Raw genomic sequence first — 19,171 nt, 5'->3', positions numbered from 1 at the left:
TGTCAAACATTTATAATACTATACATGCTGATATACCTATAATGGAGATAAAACAGGAAGGGGGGAATACTCATTCATGTCACTGTAAATTTTAATAAATATTGAGATTTTATATTTATTTTTGCATGTTTACATCTGTCTGTATACTCAGATATGTGCTTGATGGTTATCCTATGACAAAAAAGCAAGCAGATCTCTTGGAAGACCGCTGTATAATACCTGTACAAATTATAGAGCTAAACATCAACACCAAGGAGGTTTTAAAACGAGGACTAATGGAAAAGTTGAACACTGAAAGGTAAATAATAATGACATTCCTCTCAAACAATACATTTGAAAAGTAGCACTTTTAAGTTTTGCATAGCACCTCACATTTTACTGTTTATGGGTGAGGGGGTGTCTAGGTGAGTGTAATCTTTGGAGTTCTACCTGTTAACAAGTTACCAGGTAGAAAGACTTGATATAGTTGACTGAAACAGGAGCCACACCATGTTGGTGAATTAGTTTGACTGAAGCTACAGTAATTCAGTAATAAAGTGTAGTGTAACTGGTGTGTTTTATGTGTTTTTGTGTGGCTTGTTCTTAAACCATGGCATTGTTTGAGTTGTATAGAAGGTCTATAAAAACAAAAAACAGAACTGTGGTGTATGTAATATAAAAATATGCTCTGTAACTAATTTGCCTTTCTTTCTTTTTAGCCCCTTTCCAAAACATGACAGTCCGCAAATTCTCACCATCAGAAATTCCTGCTACAAACGAGAAATTGATATTATCAAAAGGTATTACCAGGAGCAGTTCCAGAACTGGGTGACTATTGATGGAGAGAAGAGCAAGTGGTGGGTGTGGGAGAAAGCACTGGAAGAGGCAAGGACAAGTGTGATTTACATTCAGACATACCTAGAACGGATCAGACAAGGTAAATATGCTCATGGAATACTTAAAATTCCCCTCCAGTATTTTCATTTTCCTAAATGTTAAATAAAGTGATAAATCAGTTGATTTTTTGCAATCTATCTGATAGGATTTTAGCAGTATCTGGTGAGATGTCCCTTTTAAATGCTCCATTTATTTTCTTCTTCATATTTTTCAATTTCTGACAACTACTTACCTTCATTTTTTGTACATTTTATTTTGTGTTTATAAAGTAAATTCCCCCAGTGAAAGTTTTATTTATTTACTTTAGCTTGCTCCCTCATCTTAAAATGTTCAGATAAGGTTGATTTCCAACTCTAAATTGGTGACATTTGAAGAAAGTAAGTGAAGATAAACTTTTATGGGTTGGTGCCACATGCAAGGTTTCTTCCTGCATTGCCCATAACATTATTATGACAGCTTTTGGTCTCCTTTGATTCTGTTTTAGAATAAATAGATATGGAAAATGACTGAATAAAATAATTCAGATTCTCCAAATTCTGTGAGCTTAAGTTCAATAATACAAAATGAAACCCAATTTCATTTGGCCTAGGACTAAGATTCTTGCAACATCCTATTTCACTAAATTCATATTTCTTTCAGGGAAATCTGCCTGTATTGATCGCTTGTGTATAACACCCAAAGAATTAAAATCGCGCTTGGGAGAATTTCTTTACTATTGTCCTGTCAGTCTTGCACTTGACAAAGAACTAGTGGACTGCTCTGTGTCACCATCTTTAGAATGTGCTGCTGAATTTCGTGGTCATTATTACAAAATGGCTTCTAAAGAGTATTTACAAGTGAGTATATAACAAGTCATTTCAAGTTTGAAATAAAATATGTATTTCCTATGTCAGCAAAAATACACTTCTTACAATGAACATTTTTACTTTTAGAGATTTTTAGAAACTCCAGAGAAATTTGTTCCACCATTAGCACCTTATCCCCTTCCTCCCATGGATATGTTGCCAAAAAGACTAACAACAGCAGCAGTAAAAGCAATGTTTCCAAGACAGGCTGAAATGATGGGATTCTGTCCAGTAACATTCCTGGATGGAAATCTAAGGTAAAAGTAAAGATTAACTTTAAGGAAATAACATTTATTACTTGACATGAACCTATGTTTCATCTGACTACTGGGAATAACTGCAAAAGCATTAAATGTTAATTGGCTGGTAGAGTTTCATACATTAATTTATTTACTTTACTTCTAATTAGTAAATTAGTTAAAGGCATCTACAAATGTTTCTATGAAATATTATCAAATACAATTTGTTCACATATACAGTTGTGAGAAAAAGTTTGTAAATCTTTTGGAATTTTCTGGAACCCTACATGAATTGGTTCTTAAAGTTATATGATCCTGGTAATAATCTATAAAGACTGTATGATTAAGAAAACAGCACACACAAAATGTACACACTTTTAAATCTTTATTGAATAACACATTGTTTAAATATTCAAGATCAAGGACAGAAAACTATGTGAAACTGTACAGATTAGATTAGATTAGATTGGATAAACTTTATTAATCCCATGGGGAAATTCAGATGCATACAGCAGCAGAAACATAAAAAACAAGGATACAGATTCACAGGACAGATAATACAAAGTAAATAAATAAATAAAAATAAACTTAACAAGTACTTCGGAAGGAAACATTAAATTGCCTAATAGAAGTGAGTAGAATAGACCCCCAGAGGCACTTCTTAGCACACAGTGGTAGAATAAGCCTGTGGCTAAAACTGCTCCAAGAGAGCACCTCCTAGAGGGAATGTAAGGGATTTTTTATAATGGCATCCAATTTGGCCACCATCCTCTTTTCCAAAACAGTTTCCAGTGTGTTCACCCTGTGATGAAGCAGGCAATTCTGATAAGGTTGTTCAGGCATTGCGCATCTTTTGAGCTCAGGTTGCTTTCTCAGGAGAACTGCAGCACAGAACACTATACGGGCCACAATGGACTGGTAGAACATTTCCAGCAGCTTGCTGCACACATCAAAAGACACAAGTCTCCTCAGGAAATACAGTCTGCTCTGGCCCTTCTTGTGCAGCGCCACTGTGTTGTCAGACCATTCCAGCTTGTTGTTTATGTGAACCCCCAGGTACTTGTAGCTCTGCACCACTTTCATGTCTTGCCTCCTAAGTGGTTACTGGTCTCAGAGGCTTCTACCACCAGCTCTTTTGTCTTGCTGATGTTGAGGTGCAGGTTGTTGTCCGTGCACCACAAGACAGACTCCTCCACAACCTTCCTGTACACTGACTCTCCATTAATGAGGCCTATAATGGACGAGTCATCTGAAAATTTCTATAGATGGCAAGCACCAGTGTTGTGCTGGAAGTCTGTTGTGTAGAGGGTAAACAGGAAGGGAAACAGGACAGTTCCCTGAGGTTCTCCAGTATTACACACTACCATTTCTGATACACAGTCCCTGAGCCTTACAAATTACTGTCTGTTGTCAGGTAGCCAATGATCCAGAAGACTGTGAGGGCATCAGGATTCAAATCCTTGAGCTTTTTCCCTGATCAATAAGGCAGAATGGTGTTAAAAGCACTGGAAAAGTCAAACATTATCCTGACTGTGGTACTGAGTTTGTCCAAGTGTGAGTATGTTCTTTGGATCATCCGGAAAGTATTCACAGCGCATCACTTTTTCCACATTTTGTTATGTTACAGCCTTATTCCAAAATGGATTAAATTAATTTTTTTCCTCAGAATTCTATACACAACACATCATAATGACAACTTGAAAAAGTTTACTTGAGGTTTTTGCAACTTTATTAAAAATAAAAAAACTGAGAAATCACATGTACATAAGTATTCACAGCCTTTGCTCACTACTTTGTCGATGCACCTTTGGCAGCAATTACAGCCTCAAGTCTTTTTGAATATGATGCCACAAGCTTGGCACACCTATCCTTGGCCAGTTTTGCCCATTCCTCTTTGCAGCACCTCTCAAGCTCCATCAGGTTGGATGGGAAGCATCGGTGCACAGCCATTTTACGATCTCTCCAGAGATGTTTAAACGGATTCAAGTCTGGGCTCTGGCTGGGCCACTCAAGGACATTCACAGAGTTGTCCTGAAGCCACTCCTTTGATATCATGGCTGTGTGCTTAGGGTCGTTGTCCTGCTGAAAGATGAACTGTCACCCCAGTCTGAGGTCAAAAGCACTCTGGAGCAGGTTTTCATCCAGGATGACTCTGTACATTGTTGCAGTCATCTTTCCCTTTATCCTGACTAGTCTCCCAGTTCCTGCCGCTGAAAAACATCCCCACAGCATGGTGCTGCCACCACCATGCTTCACTGTAGGGATGGTATTGGCCTGGTGATGAGCGGTGCCTGGTTTCCTCCAAACGTGACACCTTGCATTCACCCCAAAGAGTTCAATCTTTGTCTCATCAGACCAAAGAATTTTGTTTCTCATGGTCTGAGAGTACTTCAGGTGCCTTTTGGCAAACTCCAGGAGGGCTGCCATGTGCCTTTTACTAAGGAGTGGCTTCCATCTGGCCACTCTACCATACAGGCCTGATTGGTGGATTACTGCAGAGATGGTTGTCTTTCTGGAAGGTTCTCCTCTCTCCGCAGAGGACCTCTGGAGCTCTGACAGAGTGACCATCGGGCTCTTGGTCACCTCCCTGACTAAGGCCCTTCGATCAGTTTAGATGGCTGGCCAGCTCTAGGCATAGTCCTGGTGGCTTTGAACTTCTTTCACTTATGGATGATGGAGGCCACTGTGCTCATTGGGACCTTTAAAACAGCAGAAATTTTTCTGTAACCTTCCCCAGATTTGTGCCTCGAGACAATCCTGTCTCAGAGGTCTACAGACAATTCCTTTGACTTCATGCTTAGTTTGTGCTCTGACATGTACTGACAACTGTGGGACCTTATATAGACAGGTGTGTGCCTTTCCAAATCATGTCCAATCAACTGAATTTACCACAGGTGGACTCCAATTAAGCTGCAGAAACATATCAAGGATGATCAGGGGAAATAGGATACACCTGAGCTCAATTTTGAGCTTCATGGCAAAGGCTGTGAATACTTATGTACATGTGCTTTCTGAATTTTTTTATTTTTAATAAATTTGCAAAAATCTCAAGAAAACTTTTTTCATGTTGTCATTATGGGGTGTTGTGTGTAGAATTCTGAGGAAAAAATGAATTTAATACATTTTGGAATAAGGCTATAACATAACAAAATGTGGAAAAAGAGATGCGCTGTGAATACTTTCCGGATGCACTGTAAAGGATATAATTCTGCACACACATATGTGTCTGAAACCAGGGGTCTTAGCTGTTTTAGGACCAGCCTTTCATATGTCTTCATGATGTCTGAAGTAACAGCAACTGGTATGAAGTCCCTGTGATCACTGGAATGCCCTTTCTTTGGCACTGGAACCACACAGGGTGTTTTCAGCAGCTGGGAAACCTTCTGCAGATTCAGGGAAAGAGAGAACAGGTGTTGTAGGACTCCACAGAGCTGGCTAGCACATGTTTTCATCACCCTGGGGCTAATTCCATCTGGCCCTGAAGCCTTTTTCATGCAAAGTCTTTCCAGTTCTCTCCTCACTTGTTCAACAGAGACACACAGTCCAGGGAGTGGAGGGGGGCTGGACACCACTCATGTGATGTCATTGTAGGTGAAGATCGTGCAGGGTGCAGGTGGCAGTTGGGATTCCAGAACCTCCTCAGCTTGTACACAGAGGCTAGCAGTGTAGGGGGAGGGCTATACTGACATGAATGAGTCAGTCTGTTGAAGAAGTGGTTCAGTTCATTAGCTCTGTCCTTGTTTCCGTCCTCTGCATGTTTTGCAGCCTGCTTGTAGCCAGTGAAAGTCCTCATCCCATTCCACGCTTCTCTCATGTTGTTTTGTTGTAACTTGTACTCAAGTTTTTCTCTGTAGTAGGCTTTCCCCCTCACACTGCTGATTCTTCAGTTCTGACTGCATGTGCTTGATTTCTCCATACCTGAAGGCTATCTTCTTTATATTCAGTAGGGCTTTCAAGTCTTTTGTCATCCATTATTTGTTGTTGGGAAAACAGTACAGTACTTTTGATTAAAGTTGAGTTTTATTAGAACTCTATTGTGGAGCACAGAAAGTCATAATTTAGAGTACTGTCTTTGTGGGGAATGTCACCCAAAAAAAATCTTCATGTAGTCTGTGATACAGTGGCTGAGTCCCTCAATGCCCCAACCATGTGACTCAAAACAAATTACAGTTACTGTTTTCAAAAGGTATCATTCAGGGCCTCCTCAGCCTCCATTGTCCATTCCTGCTCGTTCCTAGTCGTGGTTGGCAACTTCTGGACAATGGGTTTATTCCAAATTATGGTCTAATTGGCCTAAAGGTAGCAAAGCAACAGAGTTATATGCCTCTTTAACACTGGTATATAATAAGTCCAGAGTCCTGTTTTTTCTTGTTGTACTGTCCACAAACAGATAAAAATTGGTGAGGGTGGAGGAAAGTAAAATATGGCTAAAGTCCAAAGAAATTGTGAAGAAAGTCCTAGGATGGTCAGTAGAGAGTGTCTGTTGCTATTGCCATGCTTGCCAAGCAGGGGGGTGGGGGAAGGGGACGGGGAGTGTAAACTGCCAGCACAATGACATGTGAAAACTCTCTCGGCATATAAGAAGATCATAAGCCTACCGCAAGGAACTCAACATTCAGGTTGCATACCTGTGCTTTAACTGTAACTTCCATATCCACCTCTTTTCTTCTTGTCACTTTTGTTCTTGATTCCCCAGTATTAAATCCATCCCATGCAACCATCTGATGTTTCATCTCTAAGACACGTCTCAGTTAAAAACATAAGACTGCTGAGTTTGTATTCCCATTGGCTCCTGATCAGCGTTGAGAGCTCATTCATTTTATTCGCCAGTGATCTTATATTGCCCATGATAATTGAAGGTGGGTACAGTCTGTACCTTTTTCTTTTGTTGTGGAGTCAGGCTCCTCCTCTCTTTACCCAGCATTTAACAAAGTAGCTGTGCTGGCAGCCTGGTGATTAAATCAAATGCTTTAGTACTCAAAGGGCGCAGGTTTAGCAGTTCCAGTTGTGTGTAAGTGAGTGTGAGTTCTTTCTCAGATTTTCAGTTATCCATGTTATTCATAAAAGAGTAGTAAACAACAACAAAGACAAACACAGAGCTGCTGTTGTGGCTATGCCAGAAGTCAAGTCAAGTCAAGTTGGGGAGCATGCACTGGTACAGAAGATAAAGCATAATTGCAAAAAGAGTAATTTGAGTCAGCTGTTCCAATCAGAGGCAGATTAAGGTGGTCATGGGCCCCCTGTTGCAGAGGATATAGACAGCCCCACTTACTCATAATGCTTTACCAGAAAAAAAAAATATTTAATGCCACATGTAATAGCATGCTGAAAATATTACATAGCCAAAATGCATCCACTCAGGATGCACTAGCATAAACAAACATCCGCAGAAATACCTTGACAGCCTTTACTATAAATAGCAGCTCCACAGATAAAAGGCATTAACAGTGGATCTGCAAGTTAATAACTGCTTTTAGCTTTCTAAACCAACAGGTGCAATAACAGCAGTAGTATAAAGGCTACACTATATTACTGAGGCAAAATCACGCATATCAAATAAAACAAGACCCTAAAAAATACAATACAGTAACACAAAGTAATAACACAACAGCATCACAATCATACAGTAAATATACATTTTCCTACCTTTAGAAGATTTTCTTCCTTGTTTTCCTGACAGAGAAGTTCTTGATGAAGCTGGTAAAATCCAGTTTGCGCAAAATATCACTTTCAATGGACATCAGAGACAGGTGATTCAGTCTGTTTTGGCCCATTGTGGATCTGTCTGTTTTTAACTAGTCCCAGTTTTGAAAATGAATGCTCCCCGCTAGTATTCATTAAAGGCAAAGTCATAAATATCTGGAGTGCTATATCAACATTCGGAAACACTGACTGTAATTTTCTTCCTTGTATAAGTTGTAGCAGTGACCTTACTGAGATGTCCCTGGTTTCTTTAATAAATTATCTGAATTGCCCAATTTCGACCACAAAATCTTCCTCCAGATCACCTGCATATTTCTTCTGAAGATTAGCTACTCCAGTTCGAAGATCTTCTACAGCAGTGGAGGCAATATTGTTCAAAAATCCAAATGTCTGTTTGTAGGAGTGATACCTCTGATCCAGTGCGGCAACAAGTCAGTCTATGATGCTGATAAAAACTGTTGTTCTGAACTTGTCTCAGCTAAGGGTCCAGTGGCAGTTGCTTCAACGCCAGCGTTAGCCGATAGCTGGCAGTCCTACTGTGGATCAGCATTTTGTTGCTGACTGGATGAAGATTCCTCAGCCGTGAAATATCCAGTCAATTTAGGGATTTTCTTTAGCAGTACTTGGTTACACTTTTCTTTCAGTCGTTATCCTTTTCATTTTTGTGCTACGCTATCATATTTTCTTTCAGGCATTTTGCCAATATGCTGTCAAGTTACCCAGAATAACACAGTGGTGTGGTATGAACTCAAAACTAAATTAACTTTAACCGGGTCAAATCTACCCAATCTTCTGTTTAAATTTAAAATGTTTCTTATTGGCGCAGTGGTAGCGCTGCTGCCTCGCAGTTAGGACACCTGGGTTCGCTTCCAAGGTCCTCCCTGCGTGGAGTTTGCATGTTCTCCCCGTGTCTGCGTGGGTTTCCTCCGGGCGCTCCAGTTTCCTCCCACAGTCCAAAGACATGCAGGTTAGGTGGATTGGCGATTCTAAATTGGCCCTAGTGTGTTCTTGGTGTGTGGGTGTGTTTGTGTGTGTCCTGCGGTGGGTTGGCACCCTGCCCAGGATTGGTTCCTGCCTTGCGCCCTGTGTTGGCTGGGATTGGCTCCAGCAGACCCCCGTGACCCTGTGCTCGGATTCAGCAGGTTGGACAATGGATGGATGTTTCTTATTGGGCATCAGGGAGGCGGTTTTCTTTTAAGTAAATTAAAAAAAATAATTAAAAATAGTTTAACCAATCCCAGGACCCTGCACACATGGGGCCCGTAGGCTGCAGTCTAGGCCAGCCTGTGCATTAATCCGCGCCTGGTTCCAATCCATAAACGTTCATTCAGGCATGGGTTTGATATGCCCTGCTCTATTAAAAGAAAAAAAATCATGACTTTCTGTGCTCCACAATAGAGTTCTAATAAAACTCAACTTTAATCAAAAGACTTTTTAAGAGGATGTCTGAACAAGTGCTGTTAAAGGTTGATAAGCCCACAAAGGGCTAACAAAGCATTTCTAAAGATATACACTGCCATCACCCCACAGTCAGCCAGATGGACTGCATAAATGGAAAAAAAATCCAAAGATTACTTCAAGAGCGTGCCATACAATACTGAAATAGTGGGGTGATAGCTATGGATCCGTAAGCACCTTTAACGCTTGGTAATGTCTGTGTCAATGAGCCAATAATAAGAAAAGAAGAACACTGAACAAGAGTGATGTTCATGGGAAGATACCTAACAGGAAAGGATTGCTCTCTAAAAAAAAGCAAAAAAATAAATAAAAATAGAGACAAGTACCAAACCTTTAGGTAAAACTACTCAACATTTTGCTTAGAGAGAAAAAAACACTGCATAACAATACCCACACACACTGCCCTTTTCTTGTGTAGTTGTTCTGTATTAAATACTATACAGACAGAAAAACAGCAAATGGATAATTGACAGACATCTATAGAGGACAGTGAGGCTTAGAAAGAGTAACAAACAGTCCTAAATGCAGTAGAAGCCAGAGGCACATTTGCTTACTCAAAGTTTCCCTTTGCTCAATTAGGTTCACTGTTGCTTATTGACTAGGACACAATGAATTTTCTTCCAGCTCCTCTGTGTGAGGATATGAAATGGACAGGGGTAATACCCCAAGTAATTAACTTCAGAACTGGCACACACACACTGAGAGGTTACACATTACTTTTATAAATTGCATTATGGCATAATATTTTTTTATCAAAACTAACATGATCCTCTGTGTTTCACATCAAAGTGCTAAGTTTTCTGGTATAACTCTACAGTTCCCTAAAATATTTAAACAATATATTGTTTTTTGTGTGCTCAGATTATGTTAATCTTGTATTATGAAGATTAGATCTTATTTTAGGATCCATTAATACAAAAATACTGAAAATGCCAATGGGTTCACAAACTTTTTTCTCACACCTATATGTAGTGTTGGTACTATGAAACACATTAACATGCTGTTCTTTTTTCTTAGATATGAAGCACTTGTGGCAGGAAGCATTGAATATGCTGTGGAGTACAGGGGTAAAATATTTATTTTTGAAAATGGAGAAAAACTGGATAAGTTCATGCGGTATATCTTATTTTTGTATAAAGAAAATTGAAGTTACATTAAGATGTGTTAAAAAGTGTTTAACTGAACTATTTTTTTTACATAGGAGGCCTGAAATATATTGGAATCTGAAGCTTCCACATAAACTGCCTCCAAAGAAGGAACCAGTGCTCCTCACCTCCCTCCCGATGCTTGGATATCTTGAGCAAGTAAGTCACTGGAGGATATCAGTTAACTAGCATGAATGTCTGGCTGTTGCTTGGGTTGAAAAAAAGTGAAACACCTTATTATTCAAATATTGTTCAAAAGTCAAACTTCCATATTAACAAATAATGGATTATATTTGCTACAAATTATTTAGAGTGCCTTATGATACACAAAGTTTTTCATTTCGCCATAGATTCTTTCCTGATCCTACTCTGGAACAGGCAATGTATAGATGGCTGTGTGAAAAGCACAGTTCTTTGATTTAAACTCCAGTAACTTTAAGTGATTGTCCTTGCACATATTTATGGACATCACAAATGCAAGACGTACTAGAAATTGAAGTTGTTTGAATTCAAAAGAGAGTTCATTGGAATTCATAGGTATACATGAAATGACACCTCAGCACCACACTGGAGCAGTGCGATGTTTTTTTTTACAGTAGCTGGAGTGCCAATCCTCCTACGAACCCCCAGATTTTCCCTGCAAGTTGGAGGACCTGCTTGCAGGACTGGATGCAAATTAATGTCATACCCAGGACGAAGCAATTGCAGGTTAAGGGCCTTGCCCAAGGGCCCAATGGAGTAGGGTCACTTCTGGTGTTTACAGGATTAGACCCTCCAATTGCCGGTGCACATCCCTGGCCTCAGAGTCAGAGCTCTTGCTGGAATTTGAATATATAATGAGAAACATTCTGATAAGATTTCCATTCATTAGATGAACATCTATTAGACTGCAGGAGTCAAAGAAACACACACACATTTACTCACACCTACCACCATAATTTAAATTCTCCAATTGTTACGTATATATAGAGAATTTAATGCTAAATATTGGCAGTATTACAAGTTTGAGAAAATGGGTGGTGTGCCTGCGCTTTGGTATCAATGTGCATGTATTGTTGTTGGAACTATTTATACCAGTGGTCCACAACTCCGGTCCTGGGGCCTCAAGTATAACGCCGTGCGTAGAACTCACACTATAACATAGCGTAAGCACAAAAGCGGAAATGTGCATACACACAAAAAAATTCAGATGCATAAATCTGTGCATACACAAACTTCCTTGTTCTTCTGCTACATAAATCCCGGTCAGCGTGAAAAGTAACGCACGTGCACGCGCCTGCTGTTTCACCTCAACTCTTTGAATATTCAAATCAATATAAATAGCACTTAAGCTTAGCCTTCTGTGAAAAGACAATGGGAAAAGTGCTTGGGAAAATAGAATTACAGCGAATACCAAGTTGAGGCAAGGAAAAACACATTATTTGTTGGTTTAAACAGTGATATAATCAACAAAAGGAAGCTGATCGAGTGACAGAGTGTCGGAGAAACTCGAAAGCTCAAGTTCACAAAGTCGCCCAGTGCCCGATATAAAAAAGAAGTTGTCAGATATCAAAGTTGTGGTGAAAAGGCGAGTTGTAGCCCACCGTCTGAGTGTCATATGAAAGCTTATTAGGGTACAGACAAAAAAATAGGCACACAGTGGGAAAAAAGCATGAAATGTCAACTTTAATCTCAAGATTTCCACTTTAATCATGTAGTTTATTTTGTCATTAAAGTGGAACATCATAAACTTCATCTTAAAATCGTTTAATTTAATAGTTTCTCAAATCCCATCGTAACTAAAGTAGCACATTAAATGCTTTGTTTTGTATTCGATCTTCTATGTGCTCTATGTGTGTGAATGGCTACGTGCTTCCGGGCTTTCTCTTCCTCCGACAGGACACAGAATCCATTACATTTGTGATATTACAGATCTCTGAATAATTAAAATACTGAGATGTATACATGATATCATTTTCATGATGAGAGGAGTTAAATCATGTTATTAAACATGGGAACACGGTGACGCAGTGATTGTTCATGTCTCACGCAAGATGCTTGCTGAACCGTGCGCGACCTTCGATGAAATACTTTATTGTAGCAGTACTGTCTCTTTCAAACGTACTAATCTCCAATCCTGTCCTTATTTTTCTTTCTCCAAATACCCAATCGCCACACAATCAGCTCTGTAATAGACGTCAAGCCATCTGTAAGCTTAGAACAGCGATTCTTCAACACTTTTAAGGAACATTGAAATATCTTCGAAGTACGTGTTTAATTATTCTATCCATCTATACTTCCAGTGTCGTGCCAGCCCCAGCAAGAATAAAGCGAGAGGCAGGAACAATCTGTGAACGGAGTGCAAGCTCCTAGCTAGCGCTGCGGCACCATGTCCTGGCATGTTTAATTATTAACAATATAGATTATTTAAATGAAGTTACAGTTTTATCTGTATAATATAATAAACATATTTTGCTGCATTTTATCTTAAAATGATATTGTCATCATATGTAAATACGTGCTTTATAAAGTGGTTTAGGTTGTGCAATATTATAACTATTGTGCAAGACAAAGTTTACAGTGAGGTAATTGTACTTATAAGTACAAAGCGTTCTACAAGGAGCAATTGATGGACTGATTGAGTACGTTTGTAGTTCTTGGGATGAAACTGTTTCTGAACCTCGAAATCCGTAAAGGCTTTGAAACGTTTGCTGTGTGAGAGTAGTTCAATGGACAGCATGGCTGAGGCAGCGTGTGCCTGATGCCATATACCGATAATTCTCTTTCTTAGCCTCTGTAGATCTTTGATTCCCCACTCAAATACAGTGATATAAATATTCTGAGTGGTGCAGTGAAAGTAATATGGAAAAAGATGATCCGCTGTGGCAACCCCTAATGGGAGCAGCTGAAAGAAGAAGAAGAAGAAGGTGCAGTGAGAGTAACAACACTAAAGTAGCTATTGTATTTAGAATAGTTTGACCATTCCGTGGACCATTATATTGTTACTGGTTAATTACAATCAGATGCATTAAACTAATAAACAATATGAGGTTATTTTCAGTGTATTTATAAAGCCGTGTCAGGGATGTGGATCTGCACTGCTTTGACGGTGGGTGCCGCCAGTCTGCAAAACTGAGCGGAGAACTTGGAACCATGGAAATATGTGTGGCTTTATGCCAAATTTAGATTTTATACATTGTGATTTGAGCGTGGAAATGTGCATATGCACCATTAATATATGAGCCCCCTGGAGAGCCCATGTGGCTGTTGGGTTTCATTCTAAACCTTAAGTTAATTAGCAGCGAAAACAGGTCACTAATTAAGAAAGGGTTAGAATGAAAATCAGCAGCCACTGTGGACCTCCAGGATGGGAGTTGGGGACCACTGGTATAAATAGTTTCAACATCAACACATGTGCATTGATATCAAAGCTCAGGCAAACTACCTATTTTCTCAAACTCGTAATAGTGCCAATTATTACCATTAAGCCCTCTATATACAGTTAGGTCCATAAATATTTGGACAGAGACAACTTTTTTCTAAGTTTGGTTCTGTACATTACCACAATGAATTTTAAATTAAACAACTCAGATGCAAGAGAAGTGCAGACTTTCAGCTTTAATTCAGTGGGTTGAACAAAAAGATTGCATAAAAATGTGAGGAAACTAAAGTATTTTTTTAACACAATCCCTTCATTTCAGGGGCACAAAAGTAATTGGACAAATTAAATAACTGGAAATAAATTGTTCATTTCTAATACTTGGTTGAAAACCCTTTGCTGGCAATGACAGCCTGAAGTCTTGAACTCATGGACATCACCAGATGCTGGGTTTCCTCCTTTTTAATGCTCTGCCAGGCCTTTACTGCAGCGTCTTTCAGTTGTGGTTTGTTTGTGGGCCTTTCTGTCCGTATTTTAGTCTTCAACAAGTGAAACGCATGCTCAATTGGGTTAAGATCAGGTGACTGACTTGGCCATTCAAGAATTTTCCACTTCTTTGCTTTAATAAACTCCTTGGTTGCTTTGGCTGTATGTTTTGGGTCATTGTACATCTGTATCATGAAACACCGTCCAACCAATTTTACTGCTTTTAGCTGGATTTGAGCAGACAGTATGTCTCTGAACACCTCAGAATTCATTCGGCTGCTTCTGTCCTGTGTCACATCATCAATAAACACTAGTGTCCCAGTGCTACTGGCAGCCATGCATGCCCAAGCCATCACACTGCCTCCACCGTGTTTTACAGATGATGTGGTAGGCTTTGGATAATGAGCTGTTCCACGCCTTCTCCATACTTTTTTCTTGCCATCATTCTGGTAGAGGTTGATCTTGGTTTCATTTGTCCAAAGAATGTTTTTCCAGAACTGTGCTGTTTTTTTTGGATGTTCTTTAGCAAAGTCCATTCTAGCCTTTCTATTCTTGAGGTTTATGCGTGGCTTGCACCTTGTAGTATACCCTCTGTATTTACTTTCATACAGTCTTCTCTATGGTAGACTTGGATATCGATACGCCGACCCCCTGGAGAGTGTTGTTCACTTGGTTGGCTGTTGTGAAGGGGTTTCTCTTCACCATGGAAATTATTCTGCGATCATCCACCACTGTTATCTTCCGTGGACGTCCAAGTCTTTTTGCGTTGCTGAGTTCACCAGTGCTTGCTTTCTTTCTCAGGATGTACCAAACTGTAGATTTTGCCACTTGTAATATTGTAGCAATTTCTCGGATGGGTTTTTCCTGTTTTCGCAGCTTAAAGATGGCTTCTTTCACCTGCATGGAGAGCTCCTTTGACCGCATGTTGTCTGTTCACAGCAAAATCTTCCACATGCAAGCACCACACCTCAAATCAACTCCAGGCCTTTTATCTGCTTAATTGATAATGACATAACGACGGATTTGCCTACACCTGCCCATGAAGTAGCCTTTGAGTCAATTGTCCAATTACTTTTGAGCCCCTGAAATAAAGGGATTGTGTTAAAAAAATACTTTAGTTGCCTCACATTTTTATGTAATCTTTTTGTTCAACCCACTGAATTAAAGCTGAAAGTCTACACTTCAACTGCTTCTGAGTTATTTAAATTAAAATCTATTGTGGTAATGTACAGAACCAAAATTAGAAAAAAGTTGTCTCTGTCCAAAAATTTATGGACATAACTGTATACATAACTATATATACAGTATCTACTGTAGTAAAGAAAACAGATGATTATTCAACTGTTGCATCAGTGTCTGTCTCACTGTTGGTGAAAATGTAAAACCGCAACACCATTTAATCCAGCATGCATATCTTTGGGGTGTTGCATATCCATGGAGAAGCCTACAAAGACAGAAAGAACGTGGCTGGCATTCTAATCCACTTTTCCAAGGCTGTGAGTCAGTAGGGATTGCCCCAATCTGCCAACATGCTGCTCCCACCTTATACAGTTAGTTATTAAAAAATAAATAAATTAGGCTTCATAACTGTGTTACATCATGGGAAGCCTTCATATATTTTTTCACTGTAGAAAAACATAGTTAATTGGCTCCATAACATTAATGATCTTAAATTTACTAATGCATAAAATGTAACAATGTGTTTTTTCTTTTTTCCAACAGGGTGTTGCAACTGCTATAATAAAAGCTCTGACAGCTGTTGGCTGTTTGAAGCCTAAGTATCCATTTATGAGCATGAAGAAATCAGCTCTGCTGTATACATCGTACCATCTAAAAGGTAGAGCTCTTAATCTCTTGACATACTTTCGAAACCTATAAGAATTCTTGATAAATATGTAATCCTGAGCTCTGCTCCTTCCCCGTCTGTTCTTTAAAAACACTATGTGGTAGTCTTGTTATGGTGGGGAATAAAAATGGATCCTATCCTTCTACCTGTACTCTTATATTGGGCAAAAAAATGTCCACACTTTGTTTCAATTTTCATGATTTTGGACAAGTTTTTTGCTTTGAAATATACCCTTTTTGAGTTCCTCAAACTAATTTTTTTTATACAAAGCTATCCTATTTTGAGAACCTTTAAATTTTGCATGAACCTACAGTACATCTAACCAAGATTATTGATAAACAAAGTATGAAACATGACCGCTATGTATTTACAATGATGTTGAGGTTTACTGTAATCACTCTCCTCTGATACAGTGTGCAGTGTGCATTTTTTCCACCCAGCTTCCTAGCTGTACTGTGACCGTTTAGTTTTATAATTCTGTACTTAATTTCTGTTTCTTCATTTACAAATGTCAAAGTGCCTGCTATTCACCGTGGCAGTAAAGACACTAATATACATTACATTAATTTGAACTGTAAGCTATACACTCCAGTTAACAGTTTTTCCTCACTTTATCCATGTGCCCTTCTTTGCAGTTTTATGACATAAATATTTTTTTTGTAATTCTTTATGATGGTAGGCGTACCTCCTATTATATGTGCAAGCTCCTCCTGGTTCCTATCTGCACTTTCTGGCCTAATGTTTCATATGCTTGTCATATTCTCCTGTTTAGTTGGTATATTTGACAACATTTTGTTTTCTAGTTTGCTCTATCACATGACTTGAGAGGATGCTTGCTGTTAATGGTGGTACAAGCTATGGAGTCTGTGATACTATTTGATCAACTTTCATGATAAGATATTTTAAGGTACACTAAGTAGACATTAAATTAACATTGTTTACATTTCTTGTTTTCAAAGCTTTCAACCCCAAAAATTCGACTTATGTGCGAAAGAAGTATAAGAAAAAGATGGAACAATTTGAAGATGGCTGCCAACTTATATCTTACCTAGGATCCATAATGACTTCCAAATACAAAGAGCCTAAAGAACGACCAAATGATTTTGACAACAAACTTGAAATATTCTTGGCTCTTAAAGGAACCCAACCTGCATTATCATTGGTTATCTGAATGACATTCACATTGGGTGAATAGCAACCATACTCCAAGTAATTTTTATTGTTTTAGAGTACTATATGGGTAACATATTCACACACTAATCAGTCCTTTATGTACTATATATTGTTATGTTAAATACGGCTACACATGAGCTGCAAACTGACCCTGTTGATTCAAAGCAGAGAACTGCAGAATCATACAATGTACTGACTCCTAAAACTTGTACTTTTCTGATGAATATAGTAAAGGTCAGACTTTCTGTGTATTGCAATATTGTGTAAGTTAAGGTCTTGTGTCATTAGTTTACATGTACTTCCTGAAATCTGTCTGGTATCAGTGTTACAATTATAGCCCTAAAGCATTTTTGTGTGATTTTTTTATGACTACCAGTCTCTAAGCCTTTTTTGTAAATAAACAACATTTGACAGTTATTTTATTTAAAATGAATGTCCTCAGTAAAATATGGAGTTTGGTTTCCTGGAGCTGATAGACAACAGTTCTAACTATTGCCTCATCCTGCACCAAAATACTACATTGCTTAAATATAAAATAGACCAAACAAAAAAAAACAGCTAAATACAGTTAGCTCCATAAATATTTGGACAGGGACAACATTTTTCTAAGTTTGGTTCAGTACATTACCACAATGAATTTTAAATGAAACAACTCGGATGCAGTTGAAGTGCAGACATACAGCTTTAATTCAGTGGGTTGAACAAAAAGATTGCATAAAAATGTGAGGAAACTAAAGCATTTTTTAACACAATCCCTTTATTTCAGGGGCTCAAAAGTAATTGGACAAATTAAATAACTGGAAATAAAATGTTCATTTCTAATACTTGGTTGAAAACCCTTTGCTGGCAATGACAGCCTTAAGTCTTGAACTCATGGACATCACCAGATGCTGGGTTTCCTCCTTTTCAATGCTCTGCCAGGCCTTTAATGCAGTGACTTTCAGTTGCTGTTTGTTTGTGGGCCTTTCTGTCTGAAGTTTAGTCTTCAACAAGTGAAATGCATGCTCAATTGGGTTAAGATCAGGTGACTGACTTGGCCATTCAAGAATTTTCCACTTCTTTACTTTAATAAACTCCTGGGTTGCTTTGGCTGTATGTTTTGGGTCATTGTCCATCTGTATCATGAAACGCCACTTAATCAATTTGACTGCATTTAGCTGGACTTGAGCAGACAGTATGTCTCTGATCACCTCAGAATTAATTCGGCTGCTTCTGTCCTGTGTCACATCATCAATAAACACTAGTGTCCCAGTGCCACTGGCAGCCATGTACGCCCAAGCCATCACACTGCCTCCACTGTGTTTTTTACAGATGATGTGGTATGCTTTGGATAATGAGCTGTTCCACGCCTTCTCCATACTTTTTTCTTGCCATCATTCTGGTAGAGGTTGATCTTGGTTTCATCTGTCCAAAGAATGTTTTTCCAGAACTGTGCTGGCTTTTTTAGATGTTCTTTAGCAAAGTCCAATCTAGCCTTTCTATTCTTGAGGCTTATGAGTGCCTTGCACCTTGCAGTGCACCCTCTGTATTTACTTTCATGCAGTCTTCTCTATGGTAGACTTGGATATCGATACGCCTACCCCATGGAGAGTGTTGTTCACTTGGTTGGCTGTGTGAAGGGGTCTCTCTTCACCATGGAAATGATTCTGCGATCATCCACCACTGTTGTCTTCTGTGGACGTCCAGGTCTTTTTGTGTTGCTGAGTTCACCAGCGCTTGCTTTCTTTCTCAGGATGTACCAAACTGTAGGTTTTGCCACCCGTAATATTGTAGCAATTTCTCGGATGGGTTTTTACTGTTTTTGCAGTTTAAGGATGGCTTCTTTCACCTGCATGGAGAGCTCTTTTGACCGCATGTTGTCTGTTCACAGCAAAATCTTCCACATGCAAGCACCACACCTCAAATCAACTCCAGGCCTTTTATCTGCTTAATTGATAATGACATAACGATGGACTTGCCCACACCTGCCCATGAAGTAGCCTTTGAGTCAATTGTCCAATTACTTTTGAGCTCCTGAAATAAAGGGATTGTGTTAAAAAATG

General features: G+C 39.0%; 1 protein-coding gene across 2 annotated transcripts in view; it reads left to right on the top strand.

The window, feature by feature from the left end:
- The window catches only part of ak9 (adenylate kinase 9), a 115,875-nt gene extending 98,397 nt beyond the window's left edge, over nt 1-17,478 (top strand). For both annotated transcript variants that reach the window (XM_039747912.1, XM_039747910.1), the window contains 8 exons: nt 152-298; nt 699-916; nt 1,516-1,712; nt 1,809-1,978; nt 10,139-10,237; nt 10,323-10,425; nt 15,833-15,947; nt 16,916-17,478. In XM_039747912.1, coding sequence (XP_039603846.1) covers nt 152-298; nt 699-916; nt 1,516-1,712; nt 1,809-1,978; nt 10,139-10,237; nt 10,323-10,425; nt 15,833-15,947; nt 16,916-17,127 — 1,261 coding nt within the window. In that variant the 3' untranslated portion in view covers nt 17,128-17,478. The remainder of the gene's footprint in view (nt 1-151; nt 299-698; nt 917-1,515; nt 1,713-1,808; nt 1,979-10,138; nt 10,238-10,322; nt 10,426-15,832; nt 15,948-16,915) is intronic.
- The last annotated feature ends 1,693 nt before the right edge of the window (nt 17,479-19,171 follow it).

This window comes from Polypterus senegalus, chromosome 3 (assembly GCF_016835505.1).
Source record: "Polypterus senegalus isolate Bchr_013 chromosome 3, ASM1683550v1, whole genome shotgun sequence".
Lineage (NCBI taxonomy): Eukaryota > Metazoa > Chordata > Cladistia > Polypteriformes > Polypteridae > Polypterus > Polypterus senegalus.
Note: the sequence above shows the minus strand (reverse complement) of the source record. Positions and strands in the feature narration are given on the sequence as shown.